Consider the following 21,292-nt stretch of genomic DNA (forward strand, 5'->3'; position numbering starts at 1 on the left):
GAATTGTAAAAAAGATCTATGTATTTGAAATTACACTTTTGATGATTTTTTAGACAAATTTAAGAAAGTTTTAGCAGATTTCATGTGCTTTCTTTACAAATGTTCACGCCATTACACATGTGTTACAAAGTCAAACGAATTATAAAATCGTTTATATGTCTGATTATCTTAGTTTGTCTTTATTTAGAAGCCTTTGGGTTTTGTTTTGTTTCGTTGGGTTACTTTCTCATTAACGTATACTACACATCTCTTTTTATTAAAACAATTAATATTTATACCTGTTAATAACATTACCAGTACCAATTTTACTGAATTAGTTGCGCATGTCGACAATTAATTCATCTTCAGTGATGCTCGAGGCCAAAATATTTGAAATCCAAAACTCATGAAAAAATTGAAGAGCTGATTAAACCAAAAAGGACAAAAGTCTAGCCAAAGCCAGGCTATGAATCAGAGCTTTGCTTTGTCATAATTATTATTAGAGTTATTAGTATTGTTGTTGATGTTGCTGTTAATTTTCTACATTTCCAGATTTTATTTCAAAAAGCCAAACAAACAAACAAGCGTACAATTTAAGCTTTACCACAAACATAATATTACACAATACACAAAAGCAATATCATCTATGATAAAAAGCAATAAAACAAAAATACGGGATATAATGATTATATATGATTCCAGATTTTAAAAATATTTTTTTGTCTAATTAACATGGGTCATTTTGATCGATTATTACATACTGTACTTTTTTATGGCAAGTCTGTTGGCGCCTTCAAACATGTTTAACCCCGCCACATTCTGTATGTGCCTGTTCCAAGTCAGGAGCCTGTAGTTCAGTGGTTGTCGTTCGTGCATTTCTGTCATATTTGTTTTTCATAAATTATTTTGTTACAAATTAGGCAGTTAGTTTACTCAATGGAATTGTTTCATTTTTCAGTTCGGGGCCTTTTAAAGCCGACTAAATGGTATTGGTTTTTCTCATTTTGGAGAATCGTACGGTTGCCTATAATAATTGCTTTCATCCACTTCATTTGAACGTTGGTGGATAGCAGCTGTCTCATTGTCAATCATACTACATCTCCTTATTTTCATATCTATGGACTGCCTGGTGTTTCAACTAGTATCGCATATTACATTTTGTTTTATAGCAATAGTTTTCATTTTGTTTATTAACGATGGAAAGTTTATTTTGATGTATTATGTTTTATTTTTGCACCACATTTTTTTTTGTGTCTATCCAATATCCATTATTTGACAAACTTTTTTTTTATTGATTGTCCTACTTTATGCACATTCCGTAAGAAAGCGGTATGTTTGAAGCCATATCACACACAATAAGAAAATATATGCATAAGGATCAGAATGATTCGTATGTTTTATATATTGAATAATGAATGTTCCTAATAAGTAGGCAGCTATATACGCAGATTAGCAGAATCTTACGAGTCTCTAGTTTATTTAGGTGTGATTAACTTGTAATGACCTTTCACATGCGGAATTGGTTTTGCTCATTGTTGAAGGCCTTACGGTGACCTATAGTTGTTAGTTGTTTCTATGTCATTTGGTATCTTGTGGTGAGTTGTCTCATTAGTAATCACACCACATCTTCTTTTTTTCATATTTCACAGGTATAATTTTTGAAAACTTACAAAAAGTGAAACACATTTTCTCCATTAAGATTGCTTATATTAAAAAGTTGCATTTTTAAAATTGAACCTGCTGATCTGAAGTAAAAGTATATAATGGTTTGTTTAAACAGTCGCTTTAAGATAATGAAACTTTTTTTATTTAAAATTAATTGTGGTTTTCTATGATGTGCATGAACAGGAAATTGTGGTATTGTACTGTCACATGATATATCGGACATACTTAAAACATGATTAAAACGTTCAATTTTCATAAGGATAGAAAAATGTATAATTAAACAATATCGTATGCTTGCATCAAAGTTTAGTGTTATATTCTGATTTTTCAAAATGTTTAGGGAAACCACGGATTGCATCATGGGGTATTTTATCTGTATTTTCTGCTATATACAGCGTTCTATCATATCCTCCTCTCTCAATCGTTTTCGGGTTGTCCTTGGAGAACTTTACAAACTACAAAATAAATATGTCTCTTAAAAGTGTTTCATTTCACGGTTAAATTAGGAAACTATTCTAATTACAATACGAAATAAAAAAAAAAACACTGTGTTTAATCAATTAAAAGTTGACGAGTATTGAAAACTAAAGAAAACCCAATCGTGGTGCCAAAATCATTCGAAGGCCATTTATTCCTGGGGTAAAAAATCATTTAGAGTAGAATTATTTTAACATTTTATTAATAAGTTTACAGTAAATAAAATTGATTTTTTTCAAATTGTCAGGAATTATTTTAGAGCATTAGGGTGTATTCCCTAAAGTTTTATACTTACGTCTTCGTGACGAACGCCAAAATGAAGCCTCTTTCTGGTTTTCACAGGAAGGCATGGCAAAATTTCATCAAATATAGGACAAATTAAACCAGGATTTATTTTCTTTGGGTCTGTTGCTCCTATGAAGTTCAATATTGATATCAGTTTTGCTTTGAAATAGTTAGAAAACACAAAAAGACATATAATGTATATTAAGTAGTATTTCTAGTAAGTGAGTTTTCAGGAGAATGACTCAGCTAGATTTAAGGTGATTTAAAGTTTGACATATAAAAAACACCCAGACCCTTGTCTTATAATCTATTGATGAATATCGTATGTTGACCTTATATTAGATGTATTTGGTTTTGTGGTTTTGCAAGGTCACTATCTCATTGACGTACATCCCATATCTACTTTTAACCTAGAAAATACTAGTTTAAAAAGATACACAGTTAGATGATTTGCAAATTATAATTGACATATTATTGATACATAGCTAGATGATTTGCAAATTATAATTGACATATTATTGATACATAGCTAGATGATTTGCAAATAATTATAATTGACATATTATTGATACATAGCTAGATGATTTGCAAATAATTATAATTGACATATTATTGATACATAGTTAGATGATTTGCAAATAATTATAATTGACATATTATTGATACATAGTAAGTTGATTTGCAAATAATTATAATTGACATATTATTGATACATAGCTAGATGATTTGCAAATAATTATAATTGACATATTATTGATACATAGCTAGATGATTTGCAAATAATTATAATTGACATATTATTGATACATAGCTAGATGATTTGCAAATAATTATAATTGACATATTATTGATACATAGTTAGATGATTTCCAAACAATTATAATTGACATATTATTGATACATAGTTAGATGATTTGCAAATAATTATAATTGACATATTATTGATACATAGCTAGATGATTTGCAAATAATTATAATTGACATATTATGCAAATTACAATTGACATATTATTGATGTCAGTATTTGTAGTCTAATTGTTTTTTTTCTAGCTGCAAATTTCAATCTAGAATTTTGTTCTCATTCGTCATAAATAACAAGTATCTCATTTAAGAGGATAGCTAATACATAAAAGAACGATACTGGTATTTAATGGGGCTTTCTGTCTCATGGATGTACACCTTTTATTCTTGCAAATTCAACAAATTAAAACAGAAACATTCTAACAATACAGAAATTTTACCACCAAAATTCCACACCCCAATAAAAAAGAAAGGAACAAAAGAACGGTTTAATTAATATTGAAAACGAACCCAGCAGAAGATAAAAACAACGAAAGAAACAAAATGTTGAAGCAGAAGAAAATAAGGAATATGCAAAAATTATACTGATATTTCTCTAATTTTTAACCGATTCATACTTTCCTCGACCGGTTGACCTTTTTTTTTTATAATCAACGTGTTTTTAGTTTGATCTCAGTTCTCAGTTCTTCAAGGGTCAAATTTCAATTATGACGTCCAATATTCTTGCTTTCCTCTGAGTTTCATATTGTGATGTCACGAAAAGAGACGATCATTACTGATCACATCATATAGAAAAAACACATATTTTTGTAAGTTTTTGAAAAAACGATAATTGTTTTATTGGTATTGTCAAATAATCATTTGAGAAATAGATTCAACCACCGAATACCGTGCAATACGATGATTCTTCACTCTCACCAGTTTAATTTTAGATATATAAAGATCACCAAGCCTCGCGTTTTAAATTAGAAAATTTAAATATTGTTTTCGAATAACGTTTTGTCGAACAATTCTGTTTTAGAAAACAAGACCAACCCAAGGGATCAAACTATATACATCATTATATATATATCATATTCGATATAAACATTTCGAAGTTTAACACATTTCGGTTAAATTTGTTAATACTATAAAGGCATTCCCCAACCTACAGGCAAGAAATTTCATTGTTTTAAATTCTATTTAGATAGATTGTACTTGACTCTATGTGAAACTCATACAGGCTCGATGGTATTTTTACGGTGCCGTGGGGTATATTGCTAACCGTGAAGACTTACAGCAGAATGCATTGAGTGTGTAGGTAAAGGTAATATCTTTGGTTAGCTTGCTTGCTAGCTGAACCGTGAAGTCATTATTAGGTTAGGTAAACTACCCTCCTTTAAGAGTAGACTAGTCCGACAGATAACCAATCTATCTGTCTGTAGGACTAGACTACTCCGAAAGGAGGGTAGTATACCCGACCTAATAATGACTTCACGGTTCAGCTAACAAGCAAGGTAACCAAAGATTCTACCTTTACCTACACACTCAATGCATTCTGCTGTAAAGTTACTTAGTACTTTCGTTTACCTGTTATAAAGCTTACAATGAGTCCAAATACCACACATACCAATAACCCAAGTCCAGTGAACCAGATGTAAGACATCTTGTATATAATTAGGTAGCTGTAATATATGGAAAGCCTCAGCTGTCATATATTAGATATTTAAAAAACGTTATGCTGAAGCTTAAAATGTAAAGTTAAGACAGCGTGATGTTGAATTGAGTCATCAAAATGCTAACTCTAAATTACAATATGCTAAGTTGAATTTCCGCAATGTTGACTTGCAATGACAAGTGCTTTAGTCGTGATAGTATAATGATAAGTCACGATGTTGTGATGATATGCCAAACACACGTAACGTTGGGTTTAAAGTACATGATGTGAAGTGGACGTTGCATGATGTTAGCTTGCAGATGGATACTGCTCAGTCATACACTTCGATAGCTATGATAACAAATAAAATGAATAGCTAAAATGTATGGTGCTGACATGTTATTAATAAATGTTGAGTTGAGAATGTACGATGTTATATCATTGTGATATTACGATAGGTCTATCATGCAATCTGTTGATTTAAAACACCATGATGCACAGTTGAAAGTACATGATGTTAAGTTAAGATAACACGATGCTACAACACTATATTGAAACGAAAGGCTTACCATACAATTTGTTGACTTAAAACAACACGATGCAACGTGTTAAGCTAAGATGCTCATTTGAAACTACACGACGTACAGTTGAAATTTTGTAATGTTAAGCTACGATAGTACGATGTTATATCATTATAATGTCACAATAGACTTATTATACAATTTGCTCATTTAGAACTACACAACGTACAGTTGAAAGTACGTGATGTTAAGCTAAGATGGCACGTTGTTATATCATTAGAATGTCACGATAGGCTTACCACACGATATGCTCGTTTAAAACTACACGACGTACAGTTGAAAGTGCGTAATGTTGAGCTATGATAGCAATATCTTATGTCATTATAATATCACGGTAGGCTTGCCATACAATATGCTTATTTAAAACTACACGACGTACAGTTGAAAGTACGTGTTGTTCAGCTAAGACAGCACGATGTTATATCATTATAATGTCACGATATGCTTATTATACAATTTGCTCATTTAAAATTACACCACGTACAGCTGAAAGTGCGTGATGTTAAGCTAAGATAGCACGTTGTTATATCATTAGAATGTCACGATAGGCTTACCACACGATATGCTCATTTAAAACTACATGATTTTCAGTTGAAACTAGATGATGTTAAGCTAAGATAGCATGTTGTTATATCATTTGAATGTCACGATAGGCTTACCATACAATATGCTCATTTAAAACTACACAACGTACAGTTGAAAGTATGTGATGTTGAGCTATGATAGCACGATGTTATATCATAATAATATCCCGATAGGCTTGCCATACACTATGCTCATTCAAAACTACACGACGTACAGTTGAAAGTACGTGTTGTTGAGCTAAGATAGCACGATGTTATATCATTATGACGTCACGAGAGGCTTATCATACAATGTGTTGACTTGAAACTACACGATGTAAATTTGAAGTAGTTTGGTCTTGACTTGAAACAGTAAAATGTTAAGTTATAAAAACAGAAGGTAAAGTCAAAATAAAACAATGATAGGATGCCATATACTTGTGCAGAGTTGAAGATTTTTGGTGTTGACTTCGAATATAGTACAAATGTTAGATCGTTTTATGTTAAATTGAAAGACAATAATGATGCGTAAAACATTACAGAATTATGTGAATTGAAACTGCAATTCTATGGAAAAGAATAAGGGACAAATCCCCAGGATTTTTTCTTCTTCATTTGCAAGTTGATGAATATTAATGAAATTTAACTCCGGAGGCAAAATTATATACAAAGAAAGTTTTCCATAAATTCATAAAGCAAAAGAATTACCCATCGCTATATATTACACTTGAATACAGTTTTGCCGTATATTTTACATGTTTTGTTTGGATGTTTTTTTTATGATTAAAAACCAGACTTTTTTTATGAACAATATTTAAGAAAATATTTATCTATGTTGTGTGTTAATATATACAACATAATATTGTGCTTATAAGACTTATGACTGTGAGAGTCAAATTTTACCTATATAAAATCACATCTATGTAAGAGATATCGGAGAATTTGTATTTACCACTCCCGTTTTCCCCGAAATAGAACATAAGAATCTGGAGTCTTAATCTTTAAAAACAAAGATCAACTGATATGACAAATAATACGCTTAGCGTAGGACTGAGAGGGTCAGAGCTATTTCAGAATGTGACCCCCCCCCCCCCCCCCCCCCCCGATCTTGTTAGAGGTATCTGAAAATTTGAATTTTCTTTTCCACGAAATAAAACAAAAGAATCTGGACTTAATCAAATGCGAAGCGATTACGATTTCCATAGAATGTCGACTAGTTCGTTGAAAATTCGGCTAGGCAAGTAAAGTATATCGTCTTGTAACAAAGCAGGGTTTATTCATATTCACATCACACTTACATGTTCTCGTCCTGATATGCATGTAATATTTGCCACTGTACGTAAAACACACCCCTTTTCCCCGAAATAAAACCAAAAAATCTGGACTTAATCAAAACCGATACTATTTGGATTTCCATAGATTGTCAGAGACGTTTTGTCAACTAGTTTGTTAAAAATTCAGCTAAGCAAGCAAAATATGTCTTGTACAGAGCCAAGATTTATTCATATTCATATCACACTTACATATTCTCGTCCTTATATGCATGTAATAATTGCCACTGTACACTAAATACTAAAACATTTTCATCAATTCTTTTTTATGAAAAGGAGCCTACTTTAAGCACGTTCATCGATTTGACACCCTGTAATTCATGTTTTTTGGGAGCTCCTCGAAAATTATAACACATTCCTTCTTTATTTGCAAAATCGCCAAGTGACGGGTGCCACATATGAAACATGATCTGCTTACCCTTCTGGAGCACCTGAGATCACCCCTTTTTTTTAGGGTTTCGTGTTTTTGATTTTCTATATGTTGCGCTTAATATACTGTTGTTTGGCTTTTTATTTTTTTTCTCTCGTTTATTTCGGCTGATGAGTTTTTGTTCTGACATTGTCAGTTTGGTTAATAGTTTTATTATCCCTTTTGTATCTTTCGCCTTCTTTTTGTCTATTTTGTTTTCGATTCTCCCCTCCCCCTGAACAGTATAATAGATAGATAAATGAAAACAGAAACCCTTTTCAACAAAAGGAGATCTACAAGTAACTCGACGTGACCGAAATTGTAAATTTCTTCCTCATTAGATATATTTCCCTTAGGGTAGATCGGGTGTCTTCCGCAATCTTAGGGAGCTACCATTTGATTTTTATTGGGGGGCTAGGATGAAATTTAAAAAAAAAGCAGGACAGGAGTTTTGAGTTAAAAAAAATACAGAATAAGCAACTTGGCAAAAAAAAGGCAGGATGACAATGTATGTAAAAAAAATCAGAATAAACTAATAATAAAAAATGCAGGACCGAATAGAGTGAAAAATAAAAAGGCAGGACAGAGATAACAACTAAAAAAAAGGCAGGAAAAAATTTGTCATCCTAGCCATCCCCTCCCCCCTAAAAATCACATGGTAGCTCCCTTAGATTCTCATATAGCACAACACAATCGGTCTAGATCTAAAAAAATATACACATTTTGAGAGAGGAATGTTATTCATATGTAGTACTTTTCATTTTGATGAAGAAAATTATGTGATTTATCTGATTAAAACGATTATTTAATTTTGAATACAGAACATTTTTTGCATATGTTTTTCAACTTTTCCATATAGGGGAGATAACTCGGATAACATTATCTTTTGTCGTTTTTTTTTTTTTTTTTTATTTTTTGCCATGGCATTGTCAGTCTGTTTTCGACTTATGAGTTTGAAATCCCTTTGGCATATTTCGTCTTTAATGATGAAATGTGTAGGGACTTTATCTATTTTGTTTTGTAGACAGAAAACGAGTCTCGTGATCCCAATTTTTATTGTTTTTTTCTAACATTGAGTTTTCCATGTATAGTTATAAAAAATCTGACAATACTGCATAACCTGTATAGCTTGCAAAATGCTCTGTGGCCCAAACTTTTTATTATGTTTTTTCAAAAAAGAATAAACTACATTTTGGCAAATAATTAAAAAAAATGTACCGATTTTAATTTAGACCACACTCATGAAAACTATAAGAGAGAGAGAGAGAAACTGTTGACATAAAAAAAAAACATATCTACAAATTAATCAAAGCAAGACCAAAATAATTCATGGACTTTAACAATTTTAACCGATTTTTGATTTTTTTCTTTTTCTTTGAAAACACATATAGATAGAGAGAAGCTGTAAAGAACCAAGAAAATCACTATAGACAAGAAAATAAGTGACGGAAATCATTCTTATTATAAGTTATAGGAGTCATTGTCCATTAATGACTTTACCAATTTAAAAAAAATGAAATATTCTCCGAGTGGATATATACATAAACCTGGGCACTATCTTACTTGGTGCTGGAAAAATGGTTGGCAATGCTGTAAATGATGTTTTTTTTTAAAGTTGACGATTTAGACTGGAGGCTCTAGGTCAAATTTTATTAGGTTTCATATAGACTTCATGTATAAGCGGAATGTATACAACAGAATCTACCATACTTTATATTTGGGTTGGCCCCATGCAGTAGGATTCTTCCACCTATCAATTCTTTTTGTTTGATTTCGTGGAAAAGAAAATTCAAATTTTCAGATACCTCTAACAAGGCCGGGGGGAGTCACATTCTCATATAGCTCTGACCCTCTCAGTCCTCATTATTTGTCATATTAGTTGATCTTTGTTTTTTAAGATTAAGACTCCAGATTCTTATGTTTTATTTCGGGGAAAACGGGAGTGGTAAATACAAATTCTCCGATAACTCTTACATAGATGTGATTTTATATGAGTAAAATTTGACCCTCACAATCATAAGTCTTATAAGCACAATATAATGTTGTATATATTAACACACAACATAGATAAATATTTTCTTAAATATTGTTCATAAAAAAAGTCTGGTTTTTAATCATAAAAAAAACATCTAAACAAAACATGTAAAATATACGGCAAAACTGTATTCAAGTGTAATACATAGCGATGGATAATTCATTTGTTTTATGAATTTATGGAAAACGTTCTTTGTATATCATTTTGCCTCCGAACTTGCAAATGAAGAAGAAAAAATCCTGGGGATTTGTCCCTTATTCTTTTCCATAGAATTGCAGTTTCAATTCACATAATTCTGTAATGTTTTACGCATCATTATTGTCTTTCAATTTAACATAAACCGAGCTAATATTTGTACTATATTCGAAGTCAACACCAAAAATCTTCAACTCTGCACAAGTATATGTCATCCTATCATTGTTTTATTTTGACTTTACCTTCTGTTTTTATAACTTAACATTTTACTGTTTCAAGTCAAGACCAAACTACTTTAAATTTACATCGTGTAGTTTCAAGTCAACACATTGTATGATAAGCCTCTCGTGACGTCATAATGATATAACATCGTGCTATCTTAGCTCAACAACACGTACTTTCAACTGTACGTCGTGTAGTTTTGAATGAGCATAGTGTATGGCAAGCCTATCGGGATATTATTATGATATAACATCGTGCTATCATAGCTCAACATCACATACTTTCAACTGTACGTTGTGTAGTTTTAAATGAGCATATTGTATGGTAAGCCTATCGTGACATTCAAATGATATAACAACATGCTATCTTAGCTTAACATCATCTAGTTTCAACTGAAAATCATGTAGTTTTAAATGAGCATATCGTGTGGTAAGCCTATCGTAACATTCTAATGATATAAAAACGTGCTATCTTAGCTTAACATCACGCACTTTCAGCTGTACGTGGTGTAATTTTAAATGAGCAAATTATATAATAAGCCTATCGTGACATTATAATGATATAACATCGTGCTGTCTTATCTGGACAACACGTACTTTCAGCTGTACGTCGTGTAGTTTTAAATAAGCATATTGTATGGCAAGCCTACCGTGATATTATTATGACATAAGATATTGCTATCATAGCTCAACATCACGTACTTTCAACTGTACGTCGTGTAGTTTTAAACGAGCATATCGTGTGGTAAGCCTATCGTGACATTCTAATGATATAACAACGTGCCATCTTAGCTTAACATCACGTACTTTCAACTGTACGTTGTGTAGTTTTAAATAAGCAAATTGTATAATAAGCCTATTGTGACATTATAATGATATAAAATCGTACTATCGTAACTTAACATTACAAAATTTCAACTGTACGTCGTGTAGTTTCAAGTGAGCATCTTAGCTTAACACGTTGCATCGTGTTGTTTTAAGTCAATAAATTGTATGGTAAGCCTTTCGTTTCAATATAGTAGTGTAGCATCGTGTTATCTTAACTTAACATCATGTACTTTCAACTGTGCATCATGGTGTTTTAAATCAACAGATTGCATGATAGACCTATCGTAATATCACAATGATATAACATCGTACATTCTCAACTCAACATTTATTAATAACATGTCAGCACCATACATTTTAGCTATTCATTTTATTTGTTATCATAGCTATCGAATTGTATGACTGAGCAGTATCCATCTGCAAGCTAACATCATGCAACGTCAACTTCACATCATGTACTTTTAACCCAACGTTACGTGTGTTTGGCATATCATCACAACATCGTGACTTATCATTATACTATCACGACTAAAGCACTTGTCATTGCAAGTCAACATTGCAGAAATTCAACTTAGCATATTGTAATTTAGAGTTAGCATTTTGATGACTCAATTCAACATCACGCTGTCTTAACTTTACATTTTAAGCTTCAGCATAACGTTTTTTAAATATCTAATATATGACAGCTGAGGCTTTCCATAGTAATATATAACATTGTTAATATTGTTTATATCTCAAAAATGTTTTTTATAAAACTTTTAATATTTGGTAACTCATCCTGCTTTTTGCTAAATAAATCCGAATAATCCAGTCCCTCACTGTAATCAATCTCTCCTACATGTTTATGAAGTATTTGAACAGCAGCAGAATATACCAACTGAATTATTCAGGTGAACTTTTTGCTGGACTATGCATTGTCTTAGAATAAAACATCTTACACACACTTCTGGTAACATATTTTGAAGTTAATCATTTCAAAAGATATTTGAATATAATAGTTGAACTTTCATTTCTTCCAATATATTTCATATAAAAAATTTAGATACATCTTTCCCGCCAAAAAAAATTTAAGAATAGCATAAATGTCATAGATTTTATTAAGCCCACCATTCCCTTCAATTCATAGAATTTTAAACTGTAATCATAATGTACATACTCATCTTGTTTTTCAATTGCCGCTGAAGGAGTCGTTGATGTTATATTAGTGATGGCCTCAATAGTTGTAAGATTCAACCGGCATCCTTCTGTTGTAACCGGAGATGTTGGTGTTACCACTACTTTATTTATAAACGCACCAAAACCAATCCAGCAATTCACAACTAATGATGAAAGAAGTCCAAACAATCCGCCCTTAAATGACAATATGCATACAAGTCCTCAATTTATACTTTTTTGTCATTTGTGGTCATGTTTTCGATGTAGTGTATGCCAGTGGCAAATATTTCATGCATGTTCAGCACGAGAACAAATAAGCAATAAATACAATTGATAGGTCCTGTAATAGAGGTCGCCTGGGATAAAGGTCACTGGAAAATGAGGGTATATTGGATAGGAACAGAAACTGTGCTTCAGAGCAGGCTACCTACGGATCCCTCAAAGAGTTGTTGCTAAGAGCTTGGCACTCTTTCTCGGATATAACGTCCCCATTCCGACCTGATGTGATTGCGTACATCCCGTACACCCAAACGGACGCCCCACTTTTGTAAGGGTTTTACTGCCGGTCGGAAGAAGACGTAAGTGACCATATTTCCATTCCCCAACCATCCTCGGGGTTTTGCAATATTGAAGTGAGTACGTTCAATACCCGTTTAAATATGCATACCAGACGGATATAACAATCCTTAATACACATTCACATATAGTGCTCTACAACTGTGTTAAATTTCATAAATAACCGTCAGACTGTTTTGGGATGAGTGGGCACTTAAGGTGGGCAAATGAGACATCCAATGACCCTTCCTTTTCTTATATTTTGAATATTGAAAATACATACCCTATCATATATTTTTTGACAAAAACTAGACCTATATATATATAAATAAATGTGGTATGATTGCCAATGAGACAACTATCCACCAAAGTTCAAATGAAGTGAATGTAAGCAATTATAGGCAACCGTACGGCCTTCAACATTGAGAAAAACCCATACCGTATGGTCGGCTATAAAAGGCCCCGACATGAAAATTATGAAACAATTCAATTGAGAAAACTAACGGCATAATTTATAACAAAAAAAATTACGAAAAAACAAATATGACAGACATGAACCAACGACAGTCACTGAAATACAGGCTCCTGACTTGGGACAGGCACATAAAGAATGTGGCTGGGTTAAACATGTTTGTGATCGCTCAACCCTCCTCTAACCTGGGACAGTAGTGTGACAGTGCAACATAAGAACAAACTATATTACGCTATTGCATGTAGATTTTAGACAGATTTGACAAATATCTGATGCATGTACGACTGGTTTTAATCGCCTCTTTTGAAAATGCTTACATATATTTCAGTAGTTTAAGATACTAGACAGCAACCTTATCATATGTATGTAATCTAAATTTCTCGCCCTTATCATTGAAAAAGCAACCTTTTCAAGCGGCGTATCCCTACCGCCCATTATGTAGTAAGTGGACCCTGAGGTTTAGGAGGTGTTTTGTTTTAGAAAGACCAGTTCTACATATGGTAATTCTTAGAAAAAATATCGATTATCTCCCCTTTAAATGTAAGACTGAGTTACATCCGCAGTTATTGTTCTACAATTATGTAAAATTTACTCAATATTTGTTTATTCATTTAGGATCAGGTTTTCTTATATGGTACACGGACAGACAATCAGACAGGGAGAATATTTAGCGGGGGTATATTGACTCTATAATCCCACACTTGAAACCACAAGATACATTTAGAATTGGGTATAAACAGTCATAGTGTTTTACATTCCTTTAGAAGCTTAACCAATAACTAAGAATTCGACCTTCTTTCACGCTACTGCCGGATTCTAAAATTACGAAAATGTTCTTATAAACAACTTTATATTACTGGGTCTGTTTTCAACATTAATTTCACTTCTACAATTAAAATGAAAATTACACTTTAAAAAAATTTGTGCATTCTGGATTTACCTTCAAAAGGATTACTCATAGATCGGCCTAAAACGGTAAAAGCCAAGGATTACTCATAGCTGGGCCCAAAACTGTGAAGGCCAAGGATAACTCATAGCTGGGCCCAAAATTGTAAAGGCCAAAGATTACTCATAGCTCGGCCTAAAACTGTAAAAGCCAAGGATTACTCATAGCTCGGCCCAAAACTGTAAAAGTTAAGGATTACTCATAGCTGGGCCCTAAACTGTAAAGGCCAAGGATTACTCATAGCTGGGCCCAAAACTGTAAAGGCCAAGGATTACTCATAGCTCGGGCCAAAACTGTAAAAGCCAAGAATTACTCATAGCTCGGCCCAAAACTGTAAAAGCCAAGGATAACTCATAGCTCGGCCCAAAACTGTAAAAGCCAAGGATTACTCAAAGCTCGGCCTAAAACTGTAAAGGATTTATATACTAGTCAAGAAAAGTAACGATACACAAGTTTGAACTCCAATTTATCATAAAATATAATAAATATGAAAAAACTGTTAAATTATCCAATGAAAAACATTCATTTGCAAAGCAAATGCATATGATTAAAAGAATCTGACGAAATTAAAAGTGAGAAAATACTGTATTATTGAACACAGGGGTCAAATTTATTTTGCGGAAAATGATGATAAAAGTTGGCACTTAATTTCGAAGATGAGAATTAAGTATTCAAATTTCTGCAAAGGCATTCAAAATTTTAAGCAGACCATGTGTAGGTTTAAAGTTTTAAGTTCTAATACCGATTTTTGAATTTTTGGGTGAAAAAACGATTTTTAAAATAACAACAATTGCCAAAAATTTGTTCGCGTATTTGCCTTAAATCAATGGTTTTGATAAGAAAATAACACTCTGTAAATATTAAACCAATAGACCACTTTCGAGTTCATCCGTCACCGGAAAAAACTCGTCAATTACGCGCGCCTTTATGACGTCATTTACCAGATAGAGGGGATCGCCTGTATTCCTGCACTATTAACGTTCATCAAGCGTCTTATTGATCGTCATTGTGCAGGATAAACTAGAAATAACGTTTGTTTTGTAAGTACTTAATCACAATTCCCTAATGACAGCAGTGCTTATTTTCAATTATGAGAATTTAATTTGCCAAATAATTCGTGCAATATAGCATAATAGTTTTCCAACCACTCGCTCAAATTTGGAACGGAAGTGACGATGCCCCTAAACGCACGAATGATGTTCACTAAAACCAGAGTTTTTGACGGAAATGCATCGAACTCGAAAGTTGTCTATTGGGAAATTATTGACCTTGGTACAGTGTATTCAATTTCATTATATATATGGAAAATACACTGCTTTGTATCGTTTCTTTTGTTGACAAGTATAAGTACTTGAAAACGTGAGGAGCTGTATAATAAAAAAAAAACATAAAAAGAATAGCCAAATCGATTAAAGGTAATTTTTTAAAAATGTGTTTTTGTCAAATCTTGAATCGTTGTCTTCAAAAATGATAATTGATAAATCGTATTACACAAAGAGGCTCCAATATGAACTGCGGTGTAAACGCTTTTTGTACAATAGTTTGCTGATTGCAGGATATATATTATATAATTAATGTACAATTCACATTTTCTCAAGATTTAATATTGTTCGTATATATATATTAGATGTAGTTACCCATTTATTGGCCCATGGAAATAAAATACCAAGAGTGAAAAGTCCAAGTAAGGGTCCACCAAGAAGACCATATATAGTGATTGTAGCCTGAAAATAAGTAACTTCAAAATACGTGTTTGAAGTATCAATTTCAATCACAGTGCTGTTCTTTTAGCTTGTAAATAACTTTAGTTTGTGAAGTTTTAGTTTTATTTCAATCATCCTGACTTGGTTTAGTTAATAAAAAGCGAGTATCATGCGATAGTTAAATGAAAAGATTCTTAAATATTGAAATATCTCAATCAAAAAAAATAAAATCCTTATTTCTAGCTCTGTCACTCTAGACATCAAAAATATTCAACAAGCATATTTTTCTTATACAGATCAACATTTTAAAATCGAAAATCTATACCTATATGGAATTACTATTAAAATATTAGCCAAAGCTGAAGTCTTTAGCTTAATAAAGGAAGGGTCTAGGTAGAGTTTACACAAGTGGAGCAGAAACTGCTTTTCCTTCTAGAGTATCTGTTTTTATGGGGTTCTTTCATGTTTAAATATAAAGATACGAAGATGTGGTATAATTGCCAATGAGACAACACTCCACCAGAGACCAAATGATATAGAAGTTAACAACTATAAGTCACCGTACGGCCTTCAAAAATTGTTGGTCTTTTTTTTTTCTTAAGACAACTGTGTTGTGTTCTTCGACCAATGACTTTTGATGGCTTTCTTTGTATATATTGCTGTTTTCAATAATGTTTCTATATTTTATTTAATCCTTGAATAAAAGAAAGTAATCATAGTAATTAATTATAATTACCGTTAAGATGGAAGACGTTAATAGTGACATGACATAAGCTACAGCGAGACAGACGCCACCAGTTAGGAGAACTAAAATAAAGACAAATAACATATGCTACAGCGAGACAAACAGCACCAGCTAGGAGAATTAAAATAACACAAATAACATATGCTACAGCGAGACAGACACCACTAGCTAGGAGAACTAAAATAAACACAAATAACATATGCTACAGCGAGACAGACACCACTAGCTAGGAGAACTAAAATAAATACAAATAACATATGCTACGGCGAGACAGACACCACTAGCTAGGAGAACTAAAATAAACACAAATAATATATGCTACAGCGAGACAGACACCACTAGTTAGGAGAACTAAAATAAACACAAATAATATATGCTACAGCGAGACAGACACCACTAGCTAGGAGAATTAAAATATACACAAATAACATATGCTACAGCGAGACAGACACCACCAGCTAGGAGAACTAAAATAACACAAATAACATGTGCTACCGCGAGACAGACACCACTAGTTAGGAGAACTAAAATAAACACAACTAACATATGCTACAGCAAGACAAACAGCACCAGCTAGGAGAATTAAAATAACACAAATAACATATGCTACAGCGAGACAGACACCACTAGCTAGGAGAACTAAAATAAACACAAATAACATATGCTACAGCGAGACAGACACCACTAGCTAGGAGAACTAAAATAAATACAAATAACATATGCTACGGCGAGACAGACACCACTAGCTAGGAGAACTAAAATAAACACAAATAATATATGCTACAGCGAGACAGACACCACTAGTTAGGAGAACTAAAATAAACACAAATAATATATGCTACAGCGAGACAGACACCACTAGCTAGGAGAATTAAAATATACACAAATAACATATGCTACAGCGAGACAGACACCACCAGCTAGGAGAACTAAAATAACACAAATAACATGTGCTACCACGAGACAGACACCACTAGTTAGGAGAACTAAAATAAACACAAATAACATATGCTACAGCAAGACAGACACCACTAGTTAGAACTAAAATAAACACAAATAACATATGCTACAGCGAGACAGACAGCACCAGTTAGGAGACCTAAAATAAACACAAATAACATATGCTAGAGCGAGACAGATACAACCAGCTAGGAGAACTAAAATAAACACAAATAACATATGCTACAGAAAGACAGACACCACCAGCTAGGAGAATTAAAATAAACACAAATAGCATATACTACTGCGAGACAGACACCACTAGCTAGGAAAATTAAAATAAACACAAATAACATATGCTAAAGCGAGACAGACTCCAACAGCTAGGAACACTAAAATAAACACAAATAATATATGCTACAGCGAGACAGACACCACTAGTTAGGAGAACTAAAATAAACACAAATAATATATGCTACAGCGAGACAGACACCACTAGCTAGGAGAATTAAAATATACACAAATAACATATGCTACAGCGAGACAGACACCACCAGCTAGGAGAACTAAAATAACACAAATAACATGTGCTACCGCGAGACAGACACCACTAGTTAGGAGAACTAAAATAAACACAACTAACATATGCTACAGCAAGACAAACAGCACCAGCTAGGAGAATTAAAATAACACAAATAACATATGCTACAGCGAGACAGACACCACTAGCTAGGAGAACTAAAATAAACACAAATAACATATGCTACAGCGAGACAGACACCACTAGCTAGGAGAACTAAAATAAATACAAATAACATATGCTACGGCGAGACAGACACCACTAGCTAGGAGAACTAAAATAAACACAAATAATATATGCTACAGCGAGACAGACACCACTAGTTAGGAGAACTCAAATAAACACAAATAATATATGCTACAGAGAGACAGACACCACTAGCTAGGAGAATTAAAATATACACAAATAACATATGCTACAGCGAGACAGACACCACCAGCTAGGAGAACTAAAATAACACAAATAACATGTGCTACCACGAGACAGACACCACTAGTTAGGAGAACTAAAATAAACACAAATAACATATGCTACAGCAAGACAGACACCACTAGTTAGAACTAAAATAAACACAAATAACATATGCTACAGCGAGACAGACAGCACCAGTTAGGAGACCTAAAATAAACACAAATAACATATGCTAGAGCGAGACAGATACAACCAGCTAGGAGAACTAAAATAAACACAAATAACATATGCTACAGAAAGACAGACACCACCAGCTAGGAGAATTAAAATAAACACAAATAGCATATACTACTGCGAGACAGACACCACTAGCTAGGAAAATTAAAATAAACACAAATAACATATGCTAAAGCGAGACAGACTCCAACAGCTAGGAACACTAAAATAAACACAAATAATATATGCTACAGCGAGACAGACACCACTAGCTAGGAGAACTAAAATAACACAAATAACATATGCTACAGAGAGACAGACAGCACCAGCTAGGAGAACTAAAATAACACAAATAACATATGCTACAGCAAGACAGACACCACTAGGTAGGAGAACTATAATAACAGAAATAACATATGCTACAGCAAGACAGACACCACCAGCTAGGAGAACTAAAATAACACAAATAACATGTGCTACCGCGAGACAGACACCACTAGTTAGGAGAACTAAAATAAACACAACTAACATATGCTACAGCAAGACAAACAGCACCAGCTAGGAGAATTAAAATAACACAAATAACATATGCTACAGCGAGACAGACACCACTAGCTAGGAGAACTAAAATAAACACAAATAACATATGCTACAGCGAGACAGACACCACTAGCTAGGAGAACTAAAATAAATACAAATAACATATGCTACGGCGAGACAGACACCACTAGCTAGGAGAACTAAAATAAACACAAATAATATATGCTACAGCGAGACAGACACCACTAGTTAGGAGAACTAAAATAAACACAAATAATATATGCTACAGCGAGACAGACACCACTAGGTAGGAGAACTATAATATACACAAATAACATATGCTACAGCGAGACAGACACCACCAGCTAGGAGAACTAAAATAACACAAATAACATGTGCTACCACGAGACAGACACCACTAGTTAGGAGAACTAAAATAAACACAAATAACATATGCTACAGCAAGACAGACACCACTAGTTAGAACTAAAATAAACACAAATAACATATGCTACAGCGAGACAGACAGCACCAGTTAGGAGACCTAAAATAAACACAAATAACATATGCTAGAGCGAGACAGATACAACCAGCTAGGAGAACTAAAATAAACACAAATAACATATGCTACAGAAAGACAGACACCACCAGCTAGGAGAATTAAAATAAACACAAATAGCATATACTACTGCGAGACAGACACCACCAGCTAGGAAAATTAAAATAAACACAAATAACATATGCTAAAGCGAGACAGACTCCAACAGCTAGGAGAACTAAAATGAACACAAATAACATATGCTACAGCGAGACAGACACCACTAGCTAGGAGAACTAAAATAACACAAATAACATATGCTACAGAGAGACAGACAGCACCAGCTAGGAGAACTAAAATAACACAAATAACATATGCTACAGCAAGACAGACACCACTAGGTAGGAGAACTATAATAACAGAAAATACATATGCTACAGCAAGACAGACACCACCAGCTAGGAGAACTAAAATAACACAAATAACATATGCTACCGCGAGACAGACTCCAACAGCTAGGAGAACTAAAAATAAACACAAATAACATATGCTACAGCAAGACAGACACCACTAGCTAGGAGAACTATAATAACAGAAATAATATATGCTACAGCAAGACAGACAGCACCAGCTAGGAGAACTAAAATAAACACAAATAACATATGCTACCGCGAGACAGACTACAACAGCTAGGAGAACTAAAATAAACACAAATAACATACGCTACAGAGAGACAGACACCACTAGTTAGGAGAATTGAAATAAACACAAATAACATATGCTACAGCGAGACAGATGCCACCAGCTAGGAGAACTAAAATAAACACAAATAACATATGCTACCGCGAGACAGACACCACCAGCTAGGAGAATTAAAATAAACACAAATAACATATGCTACCGCGAGACAGACAGCACCAGCTAGGAGAATTTAAATAAACACAAATAACATATGCTACAGAGAGACAGACACCACTAGCTAGGAGAACTAAAATAAACACAAATAACATATGCTACAGCGAGACAGACATCACCAGCTAGGAGAACTAAAATAACACAAATAACATACGCTACAGAGAGACAGACACCACTAGCTAGAAGAATTGAAATAAATACAAATAACATATGCTACAGCGAGACAGATGCCACCAGCTAGGAGAACTAAAATAAACACAAATAACATATGCTACCGCGAGACAGACACCACCAGCTAGGAGAATTAAAATAAACACAAATAACATATGCTACCGCGAGACAGACAACACCAGCTAGGAGAATTTAAATAAACACAAATAACATATGCTACAGAGAGACAGACACCACTAGCTAGGAGAACTAAAATAAACACAAATAACATATGCTACATCGAGACAGACATCACCAGCTAGGAGAACTAAAATAACACAAATAACATATGCTACTGCGAGACAGATACCACCAGCTAGGATAATTAAAATAAAGACAAATAACATATGTTAGTGCGAGA

The 21,292-nt window shown here is 33.3% G+C and overlaps 1 protein-coding gene across 1 annotated transcript in view; it reads right to left on the minus strand.

Annotated features, from left to right (window-relative positions):
- Window positions 1-511: 511 nt before the first annotated feature.
- The window catches only part of LOC127708972 (sodium-coupled monocarboxylate transporter 1-like), a 50,798-nt gene continuing 30,017 nt past the window's right edge, over window positions 512-21,292 (minus strand). The window contains exons 10-15 of the mRNA XM_052214204.1: window positions 16,574-16,644; window positions 15,772-15,858; window positions 12,163-12,356; window positions 4,777-4,871; window positions 2,417-2,535; window positions 512-2,099 (exon numbers count right to left, since the gene is read on the minus strand). Of these exons, the coding sequence (XP_052070164.1) occupies window positions 1,944-2,099; window positions 2,417-2,535; window positions 4,777-4,871; window positions 12,163-12,356; window positions 15,772-15,858; window positions 16,574-16,644 (722 nt within the window). The 3' untranslated portion in view covers window positions 512-1,943. The remainder of the gene's footprint in view (window positions 2,100-2,416; window positions 2,536-4,776; window positions 4,872-12,162; window positions 12,357-15,771; window positions 15,859-16,573; window positions 16,645-21,292) is intronic.

Source organism: Mytilus californianus, unplaced genomic scaffold (genome assembly GCF_021869535.1).
Source record: "Mytilus californianus isolate M0D057914Y unplaced genomic scaffold, xbMytCali1.0.p SCAF_7, whole genome shotgun sequence".
Classification (NCBI taxonomy): domain Eukaryota; kingdom Metazoa; phylum Mollusca; class Bivalvia; order Mytilida; family Mytilidae; genus Mytilus; species Mytilus californianus.